We start from the raw sequence: 25,330 nt of genomic DNA, 5'->3' as shown, positions 1-25,330 counted from the left end.
GCCCCCTCCAGCCGACCCCGTGCCCCTTGTGCCCTCCCCTTGCCCCCACCCCACTTCTCTGGGGCTGGCAGGGACACGGCAGGCGGGCCGCCCAGCCCGGAGTAATTGAAAGGAGCAGATGAGAGGGGAGCGTGTGTCCTCCCCCACCTCCCCTGCCCCCCGGGGGCCGCAGAGAAATGAAAACTAATCGAATTACAGCGACGGCCTCCTTCCCGGTGCACAGGAGCCGGCCGGGGCAGGCGGGCTGGCCGGGCGGGGGCTGGGGAGAGGGCAGGGGAATCACATCTAATCCACTGTAAACGTCTTGATGTGCAGCAACAGCTTAGGGGGGGCTCAGGTTTCTGCGGCATCGGCTATATTTATCTCTGGTTCCATGCCAGCGGGGAGGGTTTAAATGGCACCCAGCAGTTGGCGTGAGGGGCTGCAGGAGCTTGGGGGCCGGTGGCAGGAGCAGGTCCTTTCCGACCCCATGGAGCTCTATGAGACGTCCCCCTACTTCTACCAGGAGCCCCACTTCTACGACGGGGAGAGCTACCTGCCCGTCCACCTGCAGGCCTTCGAGCCGCCGGGCTACGAGCGGACTGAGCTCAGCCTGAGCCCCGAGGCCCGGGGGCCCCTCGAAGACAAGGGGCTGGGGACCCCCGAGCACTGCCTGGGCCAGTGCCTGCCGTGGGCATGCAAGGTGTGTAAGAGGAAGTCGGTGTCGGTGGACCGGCGGCGCGCGGCCACGCTGAGGGAGAAGCGCAGGCTCAAGAAAGTGAACGAGGCCTTCGAGGCCCTGAAGAGGAGCACCCTGCTCAACCCCAACCAGCGGCTGCCCAAGGTGGAGATCCTGCGCAGCGCCATCCAGTACATCGAGCGCCTGCAGGCCCTGCTCAGCTCCCTCAACCAGGAGGAGCGGGACCTCCGCTACCGGGGCGGGGGCGGGCCCCAGCCGGGGGTGAGTGGCCGCGGTCCCTCCAGCTGCCCGGGGGGCGGGAGGCCGGTGCCCGCGCGGGGCCAGGGGGGCTGCAGCAGGGCCTAGACATGGCAGGAGCCCCTCGGCAGAGCCGGGCTGCCCAGCTGACCCGTGTCCCTTTGTCCTTCGGGCCAAGCTGAGGGCGGCGGGGAGACACGGAGGCGGCGGGGTGGGCGGCAGGAGGGAGGGGAGGGCGAGTCCAGAGCCGGCCTGGGTGGGGGCGAGGGTGAAGGGCGCGTGTGGCCCAGCGCCCCGCTCGCTGCAGCCGCGTCCCTCACCTCTGAGGCTCGGGAAAACCAGGGACCCCTTCGGCTGGGTGGCCTGCGAGGACAGGGCCACGGCCGGAGACGGGGGTCAGGAAAGGCCCGGACGCAGGGGGCGTGTGTCCAGCAGGGGCACGGTCTCTGACGAGGCCCTGGGGCCCATCCCCACCCCGCGGCGGCGACCGAGGGACAGAGGGATGGAGGGACGCCAGCAGTGGCCACGCTCTGACCTCGGGCTTCGCGTCCTGCAGGTGCCCAGTGACTGCAGCTCCCACAGCGCCTCCTGCAGCCCCGAGTGGGGCAGCACCCTGGAGTTCGGCCCCAGCCCCGGGGGTGAGTGAGCCCCGCACCCCTCAGCTCAGGCCTCTGCCTCACTTCCCGCCCCAGGGCTCTCCCTGCCGAGGCCGCCTCCTGAGGCCCAGGAGCCAGGGAGCAGGCCAGGCCTCCTGCCCCTCCGTGCCCGGCGGGCCCCGGGGTGCACAGGCGGCTCCACTCACACCAGCGGGGAGGTCACGGAGGGGGCGCGTGCTCAGCGGGCACACGGACGCACACGTGCACCCGCACCCCCCCACCCCCCCACCCCCCCCGCAGGCCCAGGAAAGGCAGGGCCTGGGGAGCAGGAGTCCCGGCTCCCGCCCAGCCGCCGTCCTGGAGCGCCCGTGCCACTCCGAGGGCCCCATCACCCCCGGGTAACACCCTCCCATCTCCCCGCAGACCACTTGCTCGCCGCCGACCCCTCGGACACCCACAACCTGCACTCTCTCACGTCCATCGTGGACAGCATCACGGTGGAAGACGTCTCTGCGGCCTTTCCGGACGAAGCCATGCCCAACTGAGGGCGCCCGTGAGCGTCCCCCCCGCTGGCCGCAGACGCCTTCCTAAGCCGGGCTGTCCTGATGCCAGAGAGCCAGCCCGGGGCTGCCAAGCGCCAGTCTCCCCCGCCCTCCATCCATATAAGGCCAAGTCGCCCCCCCCCGCAGAGGGGTGGCCACTCTCCCAGCTGACTCCTGACAGCAAGGAGCAGCCTGTCTCCAGGGAGATAAGCAGGGACCAGAGGGCCCCTCATGTGCCCCGTGTGTGCCCCAGGTCAGGGGCCAGACTCAGGAGCTCCCCTTTGTTCCTGATGCTCCACCGCCCCCCTCGACAGAGACCGCGAGAGGCCAGCCGGTCCTGACCAGGACGAGCTGTGCGCCTCCCGCACTTGTCCCTCCCGATGCCAGCGGCTGGGCTGGGCCTGCCCTGCACTGGGAGACAAGGGAGGGGGACGATCCTGCTCCCGGGGCGGGGGGGGGGGGCAAGCTTTGCAGTGAATCCTGGGAAACTTCCAGTGGTTTCATGTCTTGTGTTTGCGAAGCTGCCATCTGACCAAGGTCTCCTGCATACGAGTTGCCGGGGACAGGCAGGGAGGGGGGCAGGGGTCTTGGGTGATTTCCTTTCTTAACTAAGCATCGTGTGGTTTTGACATTGTTTTGTAATTTTTTTTTGCTAACTTATTTGGATTTCTTTTTTAAAAAATGAATAAAGACTGGGTGCTAAGAGAGCGTCCTGTGTTGATGTCGGCGGGGGGGGGGTGCCCACCAGCCCGGCCGCTCCCCTCGGTGGTGTAGACACAGCCCCGGGGTGGGGAACTCCCAGGGCCTGCACCTGGTGGGGCTCCGAGAGCAGCTGAGGCAGCACCTTGCTGGTCCCACCAGCCGCTGGGAGCCCGGCTCCTTATGAAGGCTGCTGGGTATGGCCCACGGGGTGGGTGAAGGCCAGACCCACGGACGCCTTGAGACCTGGAGAAGGGCCCGGCCTGCACTGGGGGCCCCCCTGGTTCGTGGACGCTAGACCGTAGACCGTGCACAGGGGCGTATGAGCTCCACCTTAAACCCCAGGGCCCATTCCCTTCCACCCACGGGCACGCCCTGTGCCCAGCTCTCATCCCACAGCCAGCTCGCAGGGTGATGGATGGGAATTTGTGGGTCTCCCGTCCCTAACCCCTGCCCCTCCTCTGGCATGACGGTCCCGGGAACCCTGCAGGGGGGAGGTGAATAGGTCGGTGTGATTGGGGTCAGACGCCATCACTTCCGTGCAGGCCACCCAGCCTCTCCTCTCTGCACCCTGCCAGGCCCCTGCCCACGGCTGGAGGATGGATGCGGTCATGGGGGCAGGGGCAGGGCCCCAAAAGACAGTCAAAGGGAGGGAGGCTGGGCTTGTGTTCATGCGCCGCTCCCTTCCAATGACTGGCCGAAGGGAGGAGGTGGGCAGGGGGGCGGGGGGTGGGAAGACAAGCTGAGGCTGAATGGACTGTGCACGTCTATGAAAGTCTTACTAACTCCAACTACTTTAGGCTGAATTTGTCTCATTTATTGCAAATTATGTTTGAGAATCATTAGGGAGTCTGGGGATCCAGAGCGTGACACGGTCCAGCCCCCCACTCAATTCTTCGGGGCCCCCGATGGTGGACGGGAGCCAGTTTTACCTCCCGCCGGGCCCCCGAACCCGGGCCTCTGTGCGTCCATCAACCAGCCGGGCCCCGTGCGTCCATCTGCCCCGTGGTGGGAGCTTCTCCTTGAGCTTGTGTCATTGGGTTTACAGTCCCCCGTGTTCTTGGAAGGACAGGAGGACACCCGTGTCCTGTGCACGACGGAGCCCCCTGGCTCGCTGCCCTGGGAGCCGAACAGAGCCTCGAGCTGGTGCAGATCACATTCACCCCCCATGGCCGCTGCCAACACTGCACGTGCCGCGGGCCCGGCTCTCCTCAAGCTCCCCTCCGCTGCCCTGGCATCTGCCCAGCTCCTGGGGGGATACGATCCCTCCACCTGCCGTGCCCTGGTTCTCACCGGGGGGCTCGGGGGAGCCCAGGACCCACGTCCTCCTCTCCAGCACGCAGCTGATAGGCCCGGGAGCCTGGGCATGCTTCTCCCGTTGATGGTTCTTGTTGCGTCAAGTGGAAACGAGGGCTCATACTCCTGCTCGGTAAGCGCGGGCCGTCCTCAGCGCGGCCCTCAGGTCCACGGTCCCCGACCATCGGCGGGGGCGGGGGGCGACTGTCTACCCGTTTATTTCTCCTTTGGCCTTTAAGTCCGTAAGCCACAAAAATAAAAAAACAAACAAACACATTAATTAATTAATTAATTAATTAAAAGTCCGTAAGCCGCCCACCAGAGCGACGAGTTGCTGGCACCTCACAGGTGTGACCGGCAAACTTGGCCACACGGAGGCCTACCCTCATCCATTGTTTGCACAGAATAAATTGTCACCAACGCCCTGGGCCTTTCCTAAATGAACGCTTTAGGCTTCACAATTAAATTACAGGTACTAAGACTCCAATTAATGAATAATGAGCAGTTGTTCTTCAGGGAAATTAGCCTCAATCCAGGTCTCCAGGGGAAGCGCCGGCGATTAAATCGAGCCAGGTTAACCCGGCGTTACCTGGTGCAGGACTTCAGGGAATCCGCTAGAACGAAAAGCAAGGAAGTCCTCGGCCGGGCGCTCCAGTGTCACACGTGAACAGGACGCTTGTCCCGAGTGACGGCAGCGCACCTCCCCGGCCATTCGTTTCTTCGGCTTCTATTCGTTGCTTGGGTTTTTTTTTTTTTTTTTATAAATTATTTTTTTCAGTGTTCAATTTGCCAACATACCGCATAACACCCAGTGCTCATCCCGTCCAGTGCCCCCCTTCAGTGCCTGTCACCCAGTCACCCCCACCTCCCTCCCACCTCCCCTTCCACCCCCCCTAGTTCGATTCCCAGAGTTAGGGGTCTCTCATGTCCTATCTCCTGACTTCTAAGCTCATCTATCGGACAAACGGGAAAATCTTTTCAGTGCGGCTAGTGCAGTGGTAGCTGGACCACCGAGGGGGCGGCGAGGGGACAATGGAGGGCGAGGAGAGGCGCCCCCTCAAATCGGGTATCTGTGCAGGGATGAGACCCCATCACCAACGTCCCACCCTTTGGACTTGCCCGACGTCCGGCTGCTGGGCTCCAGGCTCGAGCTGAGGCACCGGAGCCCCGGAAGGACCGAAGGCTCTGGGGTTGGCTGGGGTCTCGGCTGAGGACTCACAGACCAGGCCCAGGTGGGAACCCCAGGTCTCCGCCCCATGGCACGTCTGGCCGGGCCTCACCCCTCAGCCGCAGGCAACGGCCAGACACAGACCCTTTGCCTCTCATTCTGCTCGGAACATCCCTAAGGGAGGCAAAGGGAAGCGATCTAGGAGAGAAACTTAGGGTCTGTCTTTTCTACAAATGCGGACGGAGCTTGATGTTGGGGTCTCCCCTCAAGTTCAGTGTCTCTACAACGACTCCCATTTGCACATAAGCTTATCCCTTCCCCATTCCCCATCCCGGTGGATGGCAACACTGGGAAACGGTTTTCAATCCAAAAAAAAAGTTTTTCTGGATCCTTCCGGATCCCATCTTGTAGCTCATCACCGAGCCTGGTCACTTCCACCTTTGGTCACGGGGCAGGTGGGAGCCCCCCAGAGGCTCGGCGGCACTAGGCTGCACCTTCCCTCTCGGTGCCCTTCCAGGCTCGCAGGTGCCTGTGTGGCCGCCGCCGGCACCGGAGCCGTGGACCCCGCATCCTGTACCTCCAGTGTTGGGGGCAGTGGTCGCCTTGGAGAGGATACGGTGTGTTAAGCTGCCCTCCAGGAGGCCGCGGTTTAAGTGAGCAGAGGAAACCGAGTCCGCGGATCACAGGAGCCAAGTACCACGGGCGTGTGGGTTTGGGGGGGAGCTGAGGGCCTACGCTCAGCTCACTTGGGAGAGGAGCAGCCACCCCCGCAGGCAGTCCTGGCGTCAGGGAGGACAAGCCTCGCAGTCGCAGCCGAAGACCTGGCTCTGGAACCCGCATGTCTCCAACCAGCCGTGTGCACTTGGCCTCACGACTCGCGTCCCACAAGCTAAGGGGAAAACACGTCAAGGGCCGCGAGCGTTGCCCGAGCCTACACGTCTAGCGCTTCAACCGTGCCCGGCGCCCAGTAGTTCCTGGTGACTTCTACTTTACGTAATAATAACCCTCGAGACACTCGTGAGATAAGGCTCATTCGTTTGCTCACTCATGTGTGTCCACCCGGGAACCTGGAGACCAACACGACAGACCCAAGGGGCTCCCTCACAAGCAGAAAGGGCACCCGGCACGGGAGGGTGCAGGTCCCAGGGAGCAGTCGCCGCTTATCTAATTCTGCGGGGAGGCTGGGCATGCCTCCCAGGTGATGCTCCAGATGGGTCTGGAAGGTTCGCGGCTGCAAAGGCAAGAGGTACCCTTCTGCCTCCTGGGGATGGGGCTGGCCACCCCACTGAGCCCGGGGGACTGAGACGGGCGAGGGGCACCGGGGCCGAGTCTCGGGGGAGGAGGGCCTGTGTTCGCGGGCACCGGGGCTGCTGCAGTGAGAGCGAGGAGCCATCTGAGCCAATGCCCAGGGAGCCTCGGGGAGGCCATGGGGAGGGCGGAGCTGGGCCAGGGCCCAGAAAGGCAGAGGGGCTCCTCCTCCTTTTCCTTGACTCCCTTGGCACAAGCAACCCAAACACCAACCCTCCTCCATCCCCTGTTCCTGTAAGTGAACCGGCTGCTGTGCTCCTTCTGAACCCTAAACCCGGGTGTTTGCTTCCCAGAGGAGAGCAGCCCTTCCCACCGTGGAAGAGGCTGGACTCTAAAGTTAAAAAAAAAAAAAAAAGAAAGAAATGAAAAAGAAAAAAAGTCCCAGAGCCGTGTGTAGGTTGTTTTAAAACCAGGTTGTTTATTGGTACGTACACAGCCACGCTCACACTCACACCCCACACCCCAGCCCTGGCGCGCGGAGCCAGTACAGTACTGAGAAGGGGACCGGCAGGACACAGGGGGCTGGCGATGGGGGTTCGGGTCACTGGCGAGTCTCCAAGTAAAAACTACACGGACTGTGGGGTGAGGGGCACACGAAGCTCCAGCCTCCCATCGCGGCACACACGGGTTCTCCCGACCGCCACTGCCCTGCGGCCCCTCCCAAGGCGCCCTGAAAGGACCCAGGCACGTGGCCGACCATGACGGGCCACGGCCAAGGCCAAGCGTGCCGGAGAAGCCGGACTGGATCTCCCACTCGGCCCATCAAGTGTCCCCTGCTGCAGCTAGGCGGCCCTGTGGCCCCCACCCCCACGGTCTCAGGAGCCTCACATCCACCACCCGGGGAGGGGCCTTCTCTCTCCATCCACCACGTTCTCTGCTCGAGAATGAGCAGCTGCACTTGCAGCAGCCTGAGGGGCAGGGAGGGCGAGGACGGGGAGGGTAGCCCGCTCGGCCCCACCCCGGGGCCACCCCTCCTCTACTGAGAAGGAGCAGGGGGCTCCGTGCCCTGGCACTGCCCTGGCTCTGCACGCCTCTGGCCAGGGGGCTCTGGCCCACCCTCCCAGCTGCTAGCCAAGCCCCTGCTCGAACCCAAGTCGATCGGGTTGCACACCAGCTGCTCGGCCGCCTGGAGGACGGCATGGCCCTGGCACCTCCCCAGGAAGCACGCTCCAGCCCCTTTCCTCTCCTCTCCTCGGATGAAGCCCTGGGTCCCATCAGCTCCCCCCGAACCTGGGTCCCAAACACTTCCAGGCATTCTGGCAAGATAAGGAGGTGGGGAAGGAAGAGGGATTTCTTGGGTGTGACGTTCCAAGCACGCTGGGACCTGGACCCCCAGCCCTGGATGCCACCGTGCTGCTGGGGAAAGCGATGAAAAGGACGGGAGTTGGGGGGGGGTCTCAGGAATTTCTGGAGGAGGCAGTCCCTGCCCCCAAAGAGCCCTGAACGAAGGGTGGGTGATTTAGGGCCAGGCGGGAGAGCGACGGCCTGGACCAACTGGGCTTCCTGGACCTGGGCTAGGGCTCGCTGAAGGGGACGCCTGGACTCCTCCCGAGAGACCAGGGGAACAGAGCCTCAGGCCACCTCTCCCAGGCCTGGTTCAAGGTCAACGTAGATTTTTAGGGGCTGGGTTACTAAAGGGGTGGGGCAGGGGCAGAACCGGGAGCAGAGTAGGCTCTGTGGGTAGCTCCCTTGCCCCAGAGCCAAGCTCCCACACAAGCCCCAGCCCTGCCCCAAGCGGCAGCTCCACCTGCTGGTCCCCTGGCGTCTGGGCCTGAGGTGGACACAGGCCACCGGCTCGCCCTCCAGCAGGCGGGCGGCACCTCTCACTGGGCGGGAGGCCTCAAGGGTTCCCCATTCTTAACCTTGGCTCAGAGCTCAGGGCCCCTTTCTCTCCGATTCGCCCCCAGGTCACGTTGGGGATGGATCCTGGGCATGCGCCTGGAGTCCCCGCTTAGCCTTCCTGCCCCAGCCTCACCGCCCTTCCGCAGCCCCTCCCAGCCGAGCCCCAGGGAGGTCCTGGAGCCAGGAGCTGCCCTGTGGACAGACGGGGAAGGCCGGGAGCGCCAGAACCGGGGGTCCCGCAGCTGGGACGTGCCTGGGACCCGAAGGCCCCAGAGCCTGAGCAAGGCAGCGCCTGGAGGGCCGTCCCCGGGCCTGCCACAGGTCCTGGTCTCCGGTGGGGTCGCAGTTCAGGCCAGGCTAGGCCCAGAGGGAAGGTGAGGTCATGCCCGCCCCGGGCCGCTGCGTCCTGTGCCTTTTGCAGAAATCCCCAGCAGGGACGAGCCGGACGCCAGCCACGGCCACGAGACTCACGGAGGGCCCACGGGGGGACTCGGGGTGGGAGGCCAAGGAGGTCCAGGGTGTTCTGAGATCCAGGGCCGCTGGAGTCACGGAAACTGGGGGCCGCGGCAGGACTGGTACGGCGGGAGGGCCGGGCCAGCTGGGCCTGGGGACCCCAGCGGGGACAGGCCGTGACCGTGGCTAGTCCCGGAAGGCAGAGAGCATGTGACCATAGAGATAGTGGGAGCGAGCTGAGAGAGAGAGAGAGAGAGAGAGGCATTGCGTGGTGAGCGGAGCCTCCTCCCGGGCGCAGGTGCACGTGCCCAGCTTGCAAGCAGGTGCCAGGCGGGGGCGGCGACAGCGAGCGGGGACAGGAGGGGAGCAGGCTGCACGTGGGGGGGGAGATTGCAGGGGAAGCGGCAGCGAGCAGGGGCCGGCGGGGGAGGGGGGGGCGGCATGCGGCCCTGGCTGCCCACTTACCCCGCGCCTCAGGCACACCCCGCGGGGGCCAGGGCGGGAGGGGGGGTCAGCAGGAGTAGGTCCGGACCGTGGAGGCCTCCAGCCTCGGCGCCCCCGCCGTCCCAGCTGGGAGAACACAGAGCGGCGGTTAGTGGGCGCACTCGGGGTCGGGGTGGGGGTCAGGGTGGCGTCAGGTGGGGGTCGGGTTGGTGTCGGGGTGGGGTCTGGGGTGGGGTCGAGGTCAGGGTAGGGGTCAAGGTCGGGGTGGGTGTCGGGTCAGGGTCAGTTGGGGGTCGGGTCGGGGTTGTGGTGGGGTTCAGGGTGGGGTCCGGGGTGGGGTTGGAGTCGGGTGGGGGCTAGGGTCGGGTGGGGCCCGCCCGCCGGCCCGGGGGCAGCGTTAGTGCAGCGGCGCCTGCAGGCCCCGAGGCCCATCACTCACCCTCGGGCGTGACCTTGGGAGGCGGTGCGGCGGGGGGCTGCAGGGGCCCCAGGGTGGCCACGCGGAAGGCGGCGGGGAGCGTCTCTGCCGAGGCACCGAGCAGGCCGTGCGGCTCCCGGGGCCGGAAGCGCTTCCTCCAGGAAGGTGCTCGGCGGAACACCTTGTCGTCGCCCTATGGGGACAAGGAGGCTCAGTCCCCGCCCACGCCCCTGCAGGGTCTGTAGGATGAAGTCGTGGCCCAGGTGGGGGTCCCCGCCGCCCGGGGATGCCCCCCCCACTGAGGCTGCCCCGCTGCCCTGCGACCCAGGCCCAGGCCCCGGGCGCCCACCACTGTCTGACCAGCCAGCTCGGGTGAGTTAAGGGGCCACTCTGAGCCTCCCCATGTAGTGGCTTTTCTCTGCCGTTTCCCCCCCACTTCCCGGGCTGCCTAGCCTCAGAGGACCAGGTGAGAGCACCTGTGAGGGGTCAGGTGCGAGGCCGTGGGACCGGGCTCATCCAGAGGGAGAGGAGGTGAGCAGCCCTCTGCCACCTGCCAGCGCCTCTAAACCATCTGCCAAAGGGCACCCAGAGCCCTGGCCTGCGGGATGGCCCTGTGCACGGCCCCCTCCCACCCTGCAGAGCCCTGTGCACGGCCCCCTCCCACCCTGCAGTGCCCTGTGCACGGCCCCCTCCCGCCCTGCAGTGCCCTGTACACGGCCCCCTCCCGCCCTGCAGAGCCCTGTGCACGGCCCCCTCCCGCCCTGCAGAGCCCTGTGCACGGCCCCCTCCCGCCCTGCAGAGCCCTGTGCACGGCCCCCTCCCGCCCTGCAGAGCCCTGTGCACGGCCCCCTCCCGCCCTGCAGAGCCCTGTGCACGGCCCCCTCCCGCCCTGCAGTGCCCTGTACACGGCCCCCTCCCGCCCTGCAGAGCCCTGTGCACGGCCCCCTCCCCGCCCTGCAGAGCCTTGTGCATGGCCCCCTCCCACCCTGCAGAGCCCACTCCCGCCCTGCTTGGCAGCCGTGCCTCATCTCCCCATGCCCCGACCCCAATGGAGACCCACTGTGTTCTCAGAACCGGCGCAGGCAGAGAGCTGCCAGAGGCGCAAGGGCCCCGCAGCCCGGCCCAGCCCCAAGGCCAAAGGCCCCTATGACTCCTGGCGCCAGGTCCAGCACGCACCGCACCGTAGCGTCGTGTTTTCCTGTGCTTAGAAGGTTATTTCCCTGAGCTCTCTCTCCGCGTCCCTCCACCCCACTCCCTCAACTCTCGCTGACTTTCAAACTCTCTGCTCCAGGACCGAGACCAGGATCTTTTTTGTTCCAACCGACATATCCCCAGCCCCCAAGGTGGTGCTTGGGGACACTGTAGGGCTCAATAAATGGCTGTTGAAGGAACGGGTGGCAGCTGGTTTCCTCCGCAGGCTTCCCATCCATGAGTTCATCAGGAACTTTCCTCATCGTTTCTTTCGTTCCAGGATCCTGCCCTCAACCCAACCCAGACTGCTGTCCCTTCCTCCCTCCCTCCCTGCTCCCCCCATTTCCACCTTCAGCCGACCCTATCACTTGTCCTCTTCTCCCTCAAGTCCTACTGTGCAAGCCTCCGGGGCCTTGAAGCCGAAGAGGGGAAACTGAGAACCTAGGAAGCAGCTGGAGTCAGCTCACGGTTGCTGACGCTGTGTTAGACGGCCAGACAGGAAGCATCTCCCCGGAGCTCTGACCCGCACTGTGCCCGCCACCACCACCAATCCCCACCTCGTTCCCAGAACCTGGCCTTTCCACTGTGAGCTTCCTGCAAGAACCAGTCCTCTGCAGCCCACACCTCGCTGCATCCCAGAAGTCCGCTGTGCTGCCGAGATGACATCATCGAGGACATCATCGCCTCAGTAACCCCACCCCAGGGTCCGAAGCCTGAGAGGCTGGCTAGCCCTGCGCGCTCCGAGGGGACAGCGGGGTGTCGGGGAGAGAACAGGAACCAGAGGCGGTTCTGTTCCGTCCCTGCTCTGCCGCACATCAGCCTTTGGCCACACGCAAGTCCCCTGTGGGCTTAGTCCCTCATCAGCCCATCAGGTGGGATCATGACCTGGTCCACGTGACGCGTAAAGGGACGTCGACCACCGCTCTACCCCATGCCTGGGCCAATGCCTGGCCCTGAGTGGGCCTTCGAAGAATATTTTTGTAAGGATTGAAGGGATACGTAGCTTTCTAATTAGAAAGCACCACGCTAAGATCCATGGGAGTCATTTTTCTAAGCAGCATCGAGAAAACCAAGCTCTTAGGTGTGGGGGCGAGTGAGAGGAGGGTCCACATGGCAGGGGCACTGGGGAAATCCAGATCTCTGAGAGCGGGGGCGGCCGGTACGGCCACACTCATGCACGCACGTATATCGCGTGTGTGTGTGAAGATCACAGTCCAAATTTCAAGGTACCTCTGAAGAAAACACCCCTCCACGAATTCTGTGTGTTCCCGCGTGGGTCTGGTCTGCTGAAGCAGAACGGCCGGTGCACGGAGGGGCACGTTAGCCCTGGTAAGCCCGGCTAAGAAAGACTAACAGGTCGGTAGCACTGACGGTGTCCCCCAAGCAGGCCCCAAAGTCCAAACAGCGGCGCTGGGCGGGGCAGGGTATGTGGAAAGGGAAGCTACAGAGACCACGGAGATCAGAAGAAACAGACCTGATTGAAGCTGGAGACGCTAAAAATAAATAATCTGGGCTCTTTTTTGACTTGTTTGGAGCCCAGGCGGCCAAGGCTGACCTGATACGCAAAGGTAGACGAGGCTGGTGATGGGAAAGTGAGAAGGGAGCGGAGGGAGGGAGCGGAGGGAGGAGGGCCGAGGAAAGGGCTGCACCCTCGGGGGACAGGCCCAGGGCCTCCCGGGTCCTCCTGGACACAGTCCAGCCTAAACTCAGGGAAAGGCCCCCCGAAACCCAGGGGGAAAGGCCGGTTTTTCATTGACCAGGGGGTCAGGAGAGGAGAACCTTAACGTGGCTTGAAGCTAACTCAAGAGTAGAACCAGGGAGGAAGCCACGCGCTGCTCATACGTCTGAGCCGCATGCCCCGCGCGAGCTGGCAGGCCGGTCACTGCAGGGCCTCAGCCGGACGCCACCCCCTGAGCCAGGACGCTCCCACAGCGCGGGCGTCCTGATAAGCAGGCTGGAGCCTTGCGGCGCCAAGAGCACTGAGACATGGGGGTGGAGATTAAGAAAAAGGCGTGATCTCAAAGCGGTGGCCTCTGTGGGGCACCCGTGACCCTGCGTGGCTAGGAGGGCGGTGGGGCACAGAGTTGGAAGACGCCAGACGTGTGACACACAGGAGCCTTTGGTTTTTGTGCGAGCAGTTTCAAGAGACGTCTCTAGGCCTATTGCCAGGCCTGCCCCTGCACCTCCCACCATCATCCCAATCCCCCCCAGCTTCCTCCCTTCGGCCACCAATCTTCGGCCCAAGGAAAGCACAGCTCAGGAATTTCAACCCAACGAACCACCAATGCCCAAACCCCGAGGGCCCCTAATTCATAGCCAAGGACTCACATCATCCAGCTTCCGGTCTGTGCCCAAGGCCAACAGGTTGTTGAACTCTCTTTCCATCACCTGGCGTGCCTGGAGTCCACGGACGCAGAGATGGAGAGATGGGAGGGGTAGAGTTAGTGACCTCTCTGCCAGGCTGCTCCTGTTTCCTCGAGGCCCAAGGGCAGAGATGGGGCTTTCGGTGCATTTAACCCACGAGCCCCGATGCTGCTCCTTCAGGCAAACCTCAGTGTCCTCTTAGAAGTGGACCTATCAGCCTTAGGACTCTTTCCTGTGGGGCCCATTAGAAAACTGTAACTTTGCACAAAGTCAGACCACAGAACACGTTTGCACAGGTCACTTACGGGGGGAAAACCCTACATTCTGTGTATATGGGAAAAATCATGCGTCACTACCCTTCTGGAGGGTAAGTGAGCATGGAGACCATGGAAAATAAGGAGTTAGTGTATTTAGATGAAAGAAACCTATTTCATAAGGCTCCACATCACAAATTTAAATCAGGAGGACTGCGCAGTCCTACGGCCTGTGGCCCCTGGGCAGACTCGTGCCTACAGGCCTCGACCAAACCTTCCAGGAGCCTAAGTCAGCAGGAGATTTGGGAAACGTCAAAAACTACAAAGTTTTGGAAACAGCCACCAGATACTCTCAACCACTGTTGGTGAAGAATTTCACACCGGGTCGGCTCCCACCGCCCCTAACAGCTGCGCTAAATGGACCAGGCAGGAAAAACAGAAGGTTCGCAAGCGCCGGAGGGGCCTCCTGCTGCTCTGCAGAGGCGTGGACACGTGTGGACAGGAGACCGACGCTGGAGAAGAACAAGCCCGTTTCTGGGTGGAAAACGTTAACCACGGAGCCTCGTAGGAACTGTCAGCATCGAGAAGGTGATTCTCATGAGTGATGCAAGAGGAGGAGCATCGTCCACTTCCAGGCATCCAGAGGACACTGCTCCTCCGGTGACCATCCTCCAAAGCTGTGGGGCGGGCGAGCACGTGTGGGGGAACTTGGGGATCTCGGCTCTGCTTAGAGAATTGAGGATCCGTGTTCTCCACTCCGCCGGGTTGGGGGGGGCCCACCGGGCCCGTGTGCCGCCCCGCACCCCCAAAGTGCCAGCACGCCCCCAGGTTATGGGCCGACACAGCCTACCCTCACGCAGGCCGAGACGCATCTGCTCTCGGAATAGCTTTTGTGGCTCTAGCTGCTGAATTTCAAGAGACCTGACAGCTGCAAACAGTCCAGACAAGGGCGGCTAAACCGATCAGGGCAGGAGGCGCGTCTATAAGAGGAAAGCCTAAAAGAATTAGGACCACTCCGTCTGGAGCCCCAAAGGCCTGGGCCCCGCGCAACACAATCAGAGGCGGTGAAATGACAAGAGGCAAGGCTGGGTCAACCCCAATCAGTGCGGAGGAGGCCTGGACGGCGGGAGCCGGCACGACAGGAGGGGCTCCAGGCGACAGGTAGCACTTCCAGCATCTGCCACCCACAGGAAGTTCAAGAGGCCAAATGTGTAAATCGGCCCAAGGGAGCTCGGGTAGTCCTGGACGACGGCTCCGCAGTGATTATGAAATGGGTCAAGGAGACGTCTCATCTTCTGAGCTGTGGCAGGGACACAAAGCCCTGGCCCGGGGAGGCTCTGGGCTGTGGCGTCTGGTGCAGTGAGCTCTCTCCACCCGCGGGGCCCAGAGGCCTGTCCTTCAGGCGGGGGACAGAGGAGACGGCCGGCTCTCGGGTCCCCTCGGGCCCCAGGGCTAGTCCTCCTCTAAGAGCAGTCAGGTCAGAAAAGCAGAGCGAGGAAAGGTAGCCGCAGGGGTCAAAGGTGAAGGTGGGGTTTGGAGAGGGTGAGGGTGCCCACGGCGGCGTGGTCTGGGTGCCTGCGCGCCACGTGTGAAGGACACTTGCTCCCTAGGCGGCTTGGGGGTTTGAGGACATCGTGTCCCCCCGACACAGGCTCTAGCACAGTCCCCCCAACAAATCCCTAGCCTGTGTGTGGGAGCGGGAGGGGGAGAGGGAGGGAGAGTGGGGCGGGGGGACGGGACAGGGCTGCCCACCTGGGTGTTCTGCGTGGGGATCTGCAGGACCAGGGCCAGCGTGTTGTGGTCGAAGTTCTCGTCCAGGGCCAGCAGGGCTCCGTGCACGCCGCTCTCCTGCAGGTTTCCCGCGTAATCCCGGAGCCCAATGGACTGCACCCAGTGCACCACCTGGTCGTTGGTCCAGACGAGCACGTCTGCAGGGCACGGCAAGCAAGGGGCAGGAAGAGGCAACGGGTTCGGCCTGCAGAAGCGGGGCTCCCTGTGCCCAGTGCTCCAGTCCACCCACTTCCCACGGCGTCCTCTCTGTCCTCCCCGGCGCCCGGGCTCCTGAAGAAGCAGCCCCAGCACCCTCCACCCCTGCCAGCCTCCAGGACTCCAGGCCAGGCGGTTCCCGGCTCCCCCCGGCGCCCCTGCGGGGGCCGCCTCCTGCCTCTAGGCTGGCACCGTCCCCTTCTTTCTCCACCTCTGAAGAGTCTTCTCAGACTTGTCTCCTTCCTGCTCGGTGCCGCCCACATCACCAAGCCGCAGGACCACCTTCCCACACCAGTCCACAGGACCGGCCTGGGGGTTCACTGCGCTGGTCCAGCCAGTGGCCACTGGGGGGCGGGGGGTGCAGCTGACTGGGCAGGGACTGTTTCTTCTCCACCAGATGGCAACACCCTTGGGGCACAGACCATGTCCCCCCAGGTCTGGAGCTTCCCTGAGACACGGAATGTCTTCCCCGCCCGCCACTCACCCGAGGCAGGGGACGGTGAGGCAGGGGCCTGCTCCCAAGCTGCCCCACGCCGCGCTGGACAAGCTTACCCTTGATCTCGTGCTGGCTTTCCTCCCGTCGTCTCTCCAGCTCCTTCCGGTCATAATTGAGCCTCTTCAGACACATGATGCCGTACTGAAGACTGGTCCTGCAGGCACACAGCCCCGAGCAGAGCCTCAGTGGGGCCACATCCCTGCCCTCCGCCCCACGTCCAGCGCCAGCCACAACATGTCCAGGCCCACGTCTCCCGGCACACACTGCACCTCAGCCCACCCCTGCACCTGCGCCTCCTCCTCCCGGGGCATGCATGGGGTTCAGTCCAAGGCTCCTTCCCCTCCACTGCCCACTCCATGTCCTCCCTTTAGGCCAGGGTATGGGTCTGATCGTTGGAAAGACAGTTCTCTGAATGAAGCAACATCCCCCCCCCCCCACTCTTTAGGCACTGGAATGACCCTACAGGTATCTGACCCATAACGATATGATGCTACAGAAAGAGCCCCACAGATATTCTTTGACTCCCCATTTCACTCAGAGTCCTCACAATGACCTACGTAAGCTACATGATTTGCCTTTGTACACTGACTCCTCTGTTGTTCCTCAAACACACTTATGCCTGTGTACCTCAGGGCCTTTGCACTTGCTACTGTCTGCCTGCAGCACTCCTTCCCCAATCCGTTGCATGGCTCACCCCTGTCTCCTTTATGTCTCTCCTCAAATGTCATCTTCTCAATTCATTGGTCACCTTGTCCACCTGATTTAAAGCTGCAATGTCATCATCACCACCCCAGCCCATACGGCTCATCCTCTTTACCTTGGTCTCATTTTTTCCCCTGGCACTTTTTATCTATACACACACACGATAGATGGATGGGTGGGTGGATGGATGGATGGATGGATGGACAGATGGAAGGATGGGTGGATGGATAGATGGATAGATGAATGGATGGATGGATGGATGGATGGATGGATGGATGGATAAATGGATGGATGGATGGATGGATGGATGGATGGATGGATGGATAAATGGATGGATGGAAGGATGGATGGATAGATCAATAGATGGATGGCTGAACGGATGGATAGATGAATGGATGGATGGATGGATGGATGGATGGATGGATAGCTGGGTGGATGGATGGATGGAAGGATGGATGGACAGATGGATGGATGAATGGATGGATGGATGGATGGATGGATGGATGGATGGAAGGATGGATGGAAGGATGGGTGGATGGATAGATCAATAGGTGGATGGATGAACGGATGGATAGATGAACGGATGGATGGATGGATGGATGGATGGAAGGATGGATGGAAGGATGGGTGGATGGATAGATCAATAGGTGGATGGATGAACGGATGGATAGATGAACGGATGGATGGATGGATGGATGGATGGATGGAAGGATGGATGGAAGGATGGGTGGATGGATAGATCAATAGGTGGATGGATGAACGGATGGATGGATGGATGGATGGATGGATGGAAGGATGGATGGAAGGATGGGTGGATGGATAGATCAATAGGTGGATGGATGAACGGATGGATAGATGAACGGATGGAAGGATGGGTGGATGGATAGATGAACGGATGGATGGATGGATGGATAGATGGGTGGATGGATGGATGGATGGAAGGATGGATGGATGGATGGATGAACAGATGGATGGATGGATGGATGGATAGATGGAAGGATGGGTGGATGGATGGATGGGTGGATGGATGAATGGATGGATGGAAGGATGGATGGAAGGATGGGTGGATGGATAGATGAATGGATGGATGGATGGATGGATGGATGGATGGATGGATAGATGGGTGGATGGATGGATGGAAGGATGGATGGATAGATGGATGGATGGATGGATGGATGGATGGATGGAAGGATGGGTGGATGGATAGATCAATAGGTGGATGGATGAACGGATGGATAGATGAACGGATGGATGGATGGATGGATGGATGAATGGATGGATGGATGGATGGATGGATAGATGGGTGGATGGATGGATGGAAGGATGGATGGATAGATGGATGGATGGATGGATGGATGGAAGGATGGATGGAAGGATGGGTGGATGGATAGATCAATAGGTGGATGGATGAACGGATGGATAGATGAACGGATGGATGGATGGATGGATGGATGAATGGATGGATGGATGGAAGGATGGATGGAAGGATGGATGGATAGATGGATGGATGAACGGATGGATGGACGGATGGATGGATAGATGGAAGGATGGGTGGATGGATGGATCACTAGATGGATGGATGGATTAATCAATCCATCGATCAATCCCAGTTAGAATGGAAACTCCACGAGGGCAACTTTGTTTTGTTCACTGATAAATCTCAAACCCCTGGGAGGGTGCCTGGCACATAGTAAACGCTGTGAATGTTCACTGCATGAAATGAGCTGGTTCACAGAAAGTACTAAAGGAACCTAACCAGTACCGGATAGAGTAAGCGCTCAATAAATAACAACTACGCCAGGCCAAGAACCCCAGAATCTGAAGGTCAAAGGGGCCGCACAGGCCAGCAGTCCAAGCTCCCGTCTCATTCGGGCCTCGCCTGGGTCGCGTCCTACTGAGGAGTGTAAACACCTGTGCCCAGCACCTCAGTGACAGGGAGCCCAGCACCTGTCAGGCAGCTCGCCCACCTCCGCTGCAGTGCTCGTCTCTGCCCTGGACACTGCTGGTCATTCAGCCTCTGGGGTTGTCATCCGTCAAGTGGAGGACAGCCGTTCCTCCCCAGCTCTATCGTGGAGGCCGCGCCTCGTGAAGTCAAATCGTGCAGCCTGCTCCCCCCACCCCAGCGACGCCCCAGCCCCGCTGCCTAGAACAAGCCCTTGGGGCTCAGAGGCATCACTTCCAGGAACTCTACTGCCTCAAGGCAACCAGTGGTGGCTCGGGCGGGTCCACGCAGGCCCAGGGGCGGGCAGGATCACGTGCCTCCCGACCAGAAATGCCGTCTGTGTGCCTCCGCTCTCACTTGCTATAATTTTCTGTCCAATTCCTAGGACTTTCAAAGCGTTTGCGTAGCACAGTGAAAAGGCAGAGTCAGATCCACCGGGGTCTGAAAGGCCTCAGCGCCGGGAGCCGGGCCCTCCCCTCCCGCAGAGCACCGGCGGGCACGGCAGGGGAGCAGCGCGGCCTCGTGCCTGGAGGATGGGGCACCCAGCTGCAGCACCACTTCGGGGGACAGTGCTGATCCCTGCAAACAGCCAAACTCTCCAAACTCTAGGAGAGCTGCTCCACAGGACACTACAGCCGGGGGCGCCCGGGGGCTCAGCGGTCGGGCGTCTGCCTTCGGCTCAGGGTGTGACCCCGGGGTCCCGGGATTGAGTCCCACATGGGGCTCCCCGCAGGAGCCTGCTTCTCCCTCTGCCTGGGTCTCTGCCTGTGTCTCTGCCTCTCTCTGTGTGTCTCATGAATAAATAAATTTTAAAAAATCTTTTTTAAAAAAGAGAACACTATGCTCCAAGGAATAAAGCTCCAAGAGAGAAGGGTGCGGGCCCCATTCTGCAACCACCTGGCTGAGTGAGTGGGTCACGCTTGATCTCTATTGGGCTTGTTTCCCTCACTAAAAGGAGAGTTCTCAAATATCTTTTTTTTTTTTTTTTTTGGTCATAAACATTATGACTTAAAAGAAGTTTTAAAGACACTAGAGCATGCCTGTGAAACGCTACGTGGCATAAGAGCAGGTTATAGGTAGTCGAGGTGAGGAACACGGAGATGCTTCAGGAGCCCCGAAGACCTCAAGACGGAGCCGACCTGGAACCGTGTGCAGAGGCTGAGGCACTCCAGGGGCCTTCCCAGCCCCACAGGCCAGCGGCCGTGTGTCCACAGCCCCATCAGCCATCGGGGAGAGGACAGGTGCAGCCTCCAGGGCACAGATGGAACCCCCCCCCCAAGGCCTCTCAACACATCTTCCCGTTGTTTTTCAAGAGAAGCCAGACATCCAGAACGTCGTGTAAAATGTCCTAGTGTTAAAATACTGGTAAGTGACTTCATGATCTTTAAAATACCGAGTCGGCCAAACGACACGACCTGGGGACCTGGGCCCACGTCTGCCCACGGGCGGCCAGCTGGGGAGACCTCGGCAGCAGGGACAGAGCCGGAGGGTATCCCGCCCCCAAGGGCCCCAGACCTGGGCACAGGCAGGACGAGGGCCCGGAAAAGCCCTTCCCCTCAACTGGGAAAGACGGGGAACCCAGGCGGGGCCGCGGCTCCAGGCCGAGAGCGCCCGGCCCGGAGAAGGTCTGCAGGCCCAAAGGCCGGGAACGACACGGGGCTGGGGGGAATCTCCCGGAAGCGAAGCCGCGGAAGCGACTTCCCGGGCGCGAAGGGCGGGAGGCCAGAGGCCCGGGTGCTCCCGCGGGCGGCAGGACGGGGAGACCTGTGGGCCCACCGGGCCGCAGCCCCGCTCACCGGTGGAAGCTGTCCACCATCTTCAGGTGGACCCGCAGGTCCTTCTTGGTGAGGTGGTCCAGCATGCGGGCATCCACCAGGCACTCCATGAAGTAGCTGCGGTACTGGGGGAGCCCCAGGCTGGGGAGCCACTCGTTCCCAATCCACTCGTGGTTCATGTCCCCGTAGGCCAGGGTCTGCAGGGACAGGGAGGGCAGGATGGGAGAGGCAGCCGGCGCCCGAGCGGGGACAGACCCCACTCTGTCCTCCGTGGCGGCCTACTTCCCACTAAGAAGCCGGGAGTGGTGGCAGGTGCAGGTGCCAAGCGGGACTTTCTAAGGTCTCAGAATGGTACGGGTCCACCCACGGGTCACTTGTCTGCACTAACGAGCAGAAGCAAGATCCCCTGAAGCCCTTCCTGGCGACTCGGGGCCGCACCTGCGGTGTCGGTGGCACACTGACCCGTCGGCCCCAAGCCCCGGACCCTGGGTGCAGGCCGCGTCCATGGGACCGGCCCCCCGCAGCCCCGAGCGGGACGTGCTGACTCGAGAGCCGTGGCGTCACCCGGTGCCCAGGCTCTAGGGCCGCCGTCCGTCCGGGGCGCCTGGGTCCCCTGCACGCACCCACGGCCCCGTCTCCCACTGCCGGCAGCGGGGGCTTCTCTGGCCGCCCAGCCCCGGGAAGGCGGGAGGAGCCCCCCATCACTGCCTCCTCACCCTTCCTCATTTTGCTTTAGATTGGAAAACCTCTTTTTACTTTTTTGGAATGAAACCATCATACAAATAAAAATGAGCGTAGCCTGTGCTCGTTATCCAGCATAAAAGTGACGTTGCCGCCGACGGACAGCGACCACGCCGGGCGTCCCACGGCTGCGCCCACCCGCTGCCCCTCTGAAGGTAACCGCTAGGCTCACTTTGCTATCACGTCCTTGCTGGAGAAAAATGTTCCTACGGTTTCTGTGGTCACTGATGTATGTGCCTCTAAAAACAGATATGAAGGTTCTTGTGTTTGAGCTTTGCTATAAAATCCTATGAATCTTTTGGGCTTGGGTTCTGCACTTGATGTGACGTGTCCTGTGCTGCAGGCTCCACGGGTTGAGGACACGGCCCCTCATGCCCAGGGCCTGGCCGGGTCGCCCTGTGAGGACGACTCCTAGGGCCACGCGTGTGCTCGCATCTAGTGCTCGCCTCTGCCGGACCCAAGGGAGGGCCGTGGTTTGTCGCTTCTGTGCCCGGAGACCCAGAGGGCCTGGTCCCCGGAGGCGGCTCAGCAGGCGTCTGCCCTTGAGCAAAGGGGCCCCAGCAGGCTTGGCTGGGGAGGGGGGTCGGCACCCCCGGGAAGGGGGGGAGGCCGGTGCCCGGGCACGGCCCTCCAGGGACGTAAAGAGACGGGGACGCCGGCAGGCCCGCGGGGCAGAGAGCCGGGCACGCGGGGTCTTACCTGAGCCCAGCTGCCTTCCTCACTGTCCTGCAGGGATGAGCGCAGCGTGTCGGGGAAACAGGCAAAGTCAAGACCCCTGGGAGCGTCCACCCCGGGCCCAACCCAAGGAGGGAGCAGACACCCCGGGGCTGGGCCCGGGGTGGCACAGGGCAGCTTGTTGGGACACACGGGAGCAACTGCGCGGGCGCCAGACACACGCTCCCATGCGCCCCGCAGGCTCTCCCGCTCCCCGGCCCCGGGGTCAAGCCCAAGGCAGGGACCCTGCGGCTTCTGGCCACGACGCCCGCCCCCCGCAGCGCAGCAGGGACCGGTCCCCCGCACACTCTCCCATCCGCCTCTTTCCCAGCTCCCAACACCTGACGACGGGACCCGACACGCACGGGGCACCGACCTCACGCTAGGCCATCTGTGCCCCCACCGCCACAACTGTCCCCTCCTCCTCACGGCCGTCCTCAGCCCCAAGCCCAGGCCCAGGGCCAGACTCACTGTCTTGGTGGGTGTCGCCAGAGTCTCCATCTCTTCGTGGGTGACCCAGACATTCCCGGAAGACTGCAGGCAGAGAGGAAGTCTAGCTGGGCCTGCGTGCGGGTCCCCAGACGCCCTTGGGGCCAGGAAGCCCGAGCACGAGGACAAACGTCCCCCCCGGGTGTCCCCCAGGCCCGGCCCTGAGCCCGCACTGTCGGCCTGAGCAGCTCCCGGGATTACTGGGAGATGCTCAGCAAATGTTTTCTGGACGAACATGAACGGAGGGTGCGGGTCTGGAACACGGGCTGGTCCCGGTCACAGAGACGGGTGGCACTGCGAGCTGCCACCGAGGGTCCGCACCCTGTGGACGGCCTGCACGGCCAGGAGCGAGGTCACAAACGCCCCTGCCTGCCTGCCTGCCTCCGATCGACGCAGAGCCCCCCGAGCCCTCCCGCCCAGAGCTCTGCAGGCAGCTGGGCCCACGGGCAGTACGTGGAGGAACTAGGCCGCTGAGGCCCCCGGAAGCCACGTCCTGGGGACAGGGGGTCCTCCGAGGGGCGGGAAGGGCGGGAATCAAGCCTGCCATCGTCCCATGCCTGGACAGTCTCCCCGGCGCCCGGGCGTCCTGGGCGGGGGCCACTCACGGTCCGGGAGGTGGGCGGGGCGGACGGGCTGGTCAGCGACACCATCTCCTGGATGGCCAGCCGGAGCTTGAGGCGGTGCAGGGCGTTGCTGATGCCGATCTCACGCTGGATCTCCGTGTCCGACAGGGCCGACATGATGGCGCCGCTCTTGACGTTGGCCCGGCAGGCGGCCACGTACCAGGCGGGCATCCCCACCCAGAGCTGCAGGCACAGGCACGGAGCAGGTCCAGACCCTTCCCCCGACCTGGGCCCCGCCGCCAGGTGCCTGGCGCATCCGTGGCCCCGCGAGCAAGCAGAGCAGAAGAATCAGACACGTGGGGTGACCGTCACCAGATGCGTCTCTTTCCCGTCTTACGGATGGAAAATCTGAGGCCCGAGAATGTGTGGGGATCCCAGACCACGCGGTGCCTCGCTCCCGGGGCCGCCTGAGGGTCAGGGTGTCGCGTCCCTGACCCACGCCAAGCTCCCGGGGGCATCGGCTCCGCCTCCCAAGTGCCCCGTCCCTGCCCCTGCGGAGGAAGGGGGCCCGGCCCCGGAGACACGGGCTGAGAGTGCCCGTCCCCCACGGGCCCAGGGGACCCCCCAGGCCTACCTCCAGCCAGGAGACCACAGTGGGGCCGTCCCACTGGGCGAAGGGCATTCCCTTCCTGCGGGCATCCTCAAGCAGCTGGTGTCTGGTGGGGAGAGGAACAGACTCGCTGCTGTCCCCCTGGCCCAGCCCTGCTGACCCCACCCCCGGCCCCACGCCACCCCTGCTGCTCACCTGGAGCACTAGGGTGCCCGTCCTGCCCCCAGCCTCCCCCCGGCTCATCCTGACAACCACCTCGCCGTCCCCGCCAGTCCCGTGTGGCCAACAACCCCCTTCAGAAAGGCCTGGGCCTGGCTCCGGCTGCCGAGCTTGGGCCCAGCACTGAGGGACGGGCTGTGGGCCCCGGCTGCCCCCCGGCCCCGGCCACCCCCAGCTCTTACTTCTTCTTCAGCCGCCGGTCCTTCTCTGCCTGGGTCCCCAGCTTGGCAGGCACCATGGGCTCCTGCAGACCAAGCTCGGAGTCTGTCAGCATGACTGGAAGGGGACAGACGGCATGTGAGCTCGGCCCCCCCACCCCCTTGGCCCGGGCCTGAGCCGGGCAGCGGAGGCTCCTCGGTGCTCGAGAGCCTGGGAGGCCCGACAGGACCACCTGCTGCCCCGGGGCCTCCACTCTGTCCCTACACCCAGCAGCCCCACCGTGGCCTCCAAAGGTCCCCGTCCAGTGCTCCCCCCCCCCGGGTCCTCCTCCTCCTCGGCCTCCTCGGCCCAGAGAGCCTCCCCGGAGCCTCAGCCCTGCAGGTGTGCCCCAGCCAGACGGACCGAGGCGGTGCCCCCACAGCAGCAGGAGCCCACACAGGACATGGCCCTGCTCCAAAGCGAGTCCAAGGGAACCCAGAGAGCCCGGTGTGAACAGGCCCCGCGCCGGAGAGGATGACCCGACCTGACCAGGGGGAGAAACACCTGAGATGCCTGCCCCTCGGCCTTCCTCACTTGCAGGCCCACAAGGGGCGACCCTCCAGGCTCTGTCTCCTCCTATCAAGGGTCGCTGAGCAGATGCCAACCCCACAGGGTCTGCGCGAGGGTCACGGGGGAGAACGCACCAAGTTTCAGTCGCTCCGCACGGCGCACACGGCAGTGGGTGTGGGCGACCCAGACGCCACGTGAGATGCCGTCTAAGGGTTGGTGCGGGGAGCAGAGGCCCTCCCACGGCTCGGCTGCCCACAGGCCACCCTCCTGGGCTCCCTCCCCACCCCTTCCTGCTCCACCATCCCCTGCGCCCCTGCGGGCTGGGGCAGGATGCCCTACCTCCTTCCAAGCAGAGGACAGGTGCCGAACCCCCTCCTCCTCTCCTCCTCCCCTCCCCCTCCTCCTCCGCTAGTGGCAAGAAGGTCTGGTTACACCTTTGGGTTCAAAGGTTCCTCCCTGTAGCTGATTAGCCCACCCACCCCCACCCCCTGCCTGGCAGGCACTTGCCCTGCTCCAGTTGCCCTGGGGGACGTGTTGTGGCCCCTCAGAGCTGCCCCAGCCTAGGGTCCGCAGCCACCTCTGCCCCCCCAGCCCCCCTCTCCGTTCGAAGCCCCTGCACCCAGCACCTGCCTCCCCAGGGCCTGCAGTCCCTACACGCATCCCTATGGCGCGGCCTCCTACATCGCCCTCCAGCAGCAGCCCAGCTGCGGCCCAGCAGAGGAAGCCCCCCTGGCGTCCCTAGCACCACAGGGCCGAGCTCTAGCCAGACGCCCCCCAGCACCCGGCTCCCAGCACAGGGTTTTGGGGCCGTCGCTTTGCTTGCTGCAAGGCACCGCGCTCCCCGAAGGAAGGCCCCACTCTGACCCCAGCATGTACAGCAGCTGCTCACTACGG

General features: G+C 63.2%; 2 protein-coding genes across 9 annotated transcripts in view; one reads left to right on the top strand and one right to left on the bottom strand.

Moving 5' to 3' along the window:
• The first annotated feature begins 386 nt into the window (after window positions 1-386).
• On the top strand, window positions 387-2,739 carry MYOG (myogenin). The gene is made up of 3 exons (XM_041729071.1): window positions 387-940; window positions 1,473-1,554; window positions 1,936-2,739. Exons 1-3 carry the CDS (start codon window positions 395-397, stop codon window positions 2,055-2,057), a joined length of 750 nt encoding a protein of 249 aa, XP_041585005.1. The 5' UTR covers window positions 387-394; the 3' UTR covers window positions 2,058-2,739.
• A 4,180-nt stretch (window positions 2,740-6,919) lies between these two features.
• The window catches only part of PPFIA4 (PTPRF interacting protein alpha 4), a 46,065-nt gene continuing 27,654 nt past the window's right edge, over window positions 6,920-25,330 (bottom strand). For 5 of the 8 annotated variants that reach the window (XM_041760570.1, XM_041760579.1, XM_041760603.1 and 2 more), the window contains 12 exons: window positions 23,911-24,004; window positions 23,534-23,615; window positions 22,942-23,142; window positions 22,319-22,381; window positions 21,833-21,859; window positions 20,414-20,589; window positions 16,030-16,127; window positions 15,244-15,419; window positions 13,202-13,270; window positions 9,704-9,875; window positions 9,286-9,390; window positions 6,920-9,056 (listed from right to left, as the gene is read on the bottom strand). In XM_041760570.1, the coding sequence (XP_041616504.1) occupies window positions 9,332-9,390; window positions 9,704-9,875; window positions 13,202-13,270; window positions 15,244-15,419; window positions 16,030-16,127; window positions 20,414-20,589; window positions 21,833-21,859; window positions 22,319-22,381; window positions 22,942-23,142; window positions 23,534-23,615; window positions 23,911-24,004 (1,217 nt within the window). In that variant the 3' untranslated portion in view covers window positions 6,920-9,056; window positions 9,286-9,331. The remainder of the gene's footprint in view (window positions 9,057-9,285; window positions 9,391-9,703; window positions 9,876-13,201; window positions 13,271-15,243; window positions 15,420-16,029; window positions 16,128-20,413; window positions 20,590-21,832; window positions 21,860-22,318; window positions 22,382-22,941; window positions 23,143-23,533; window positions 23,616-23,910; window positions 24,005-25,330) is intronic. The other 3 variants (XM_041760612.1, XM_041760616.1, XM_041760624.1) reach the window with 3 other exon arrangements.

The sequence above is a fragment of the Vulpes lagopus genome, chromosome 1 (assembly GCF_018345385.1).
Source record: "Vulpes lagopus strain Blue_001 chromosome 1, ASM1834538v1, whole genome shotgun sequence".
Lineage (NCBI taxonomy): Eukaryota > Metazoa > Chordata > Mammalia > Carnivora > Canidae > Vulpes > Vulpes lagopus.
Note: the sequence above shows the minus strand (reverse complement) of the source record. Positions and strands in the feature narration are given on the sequence as shown.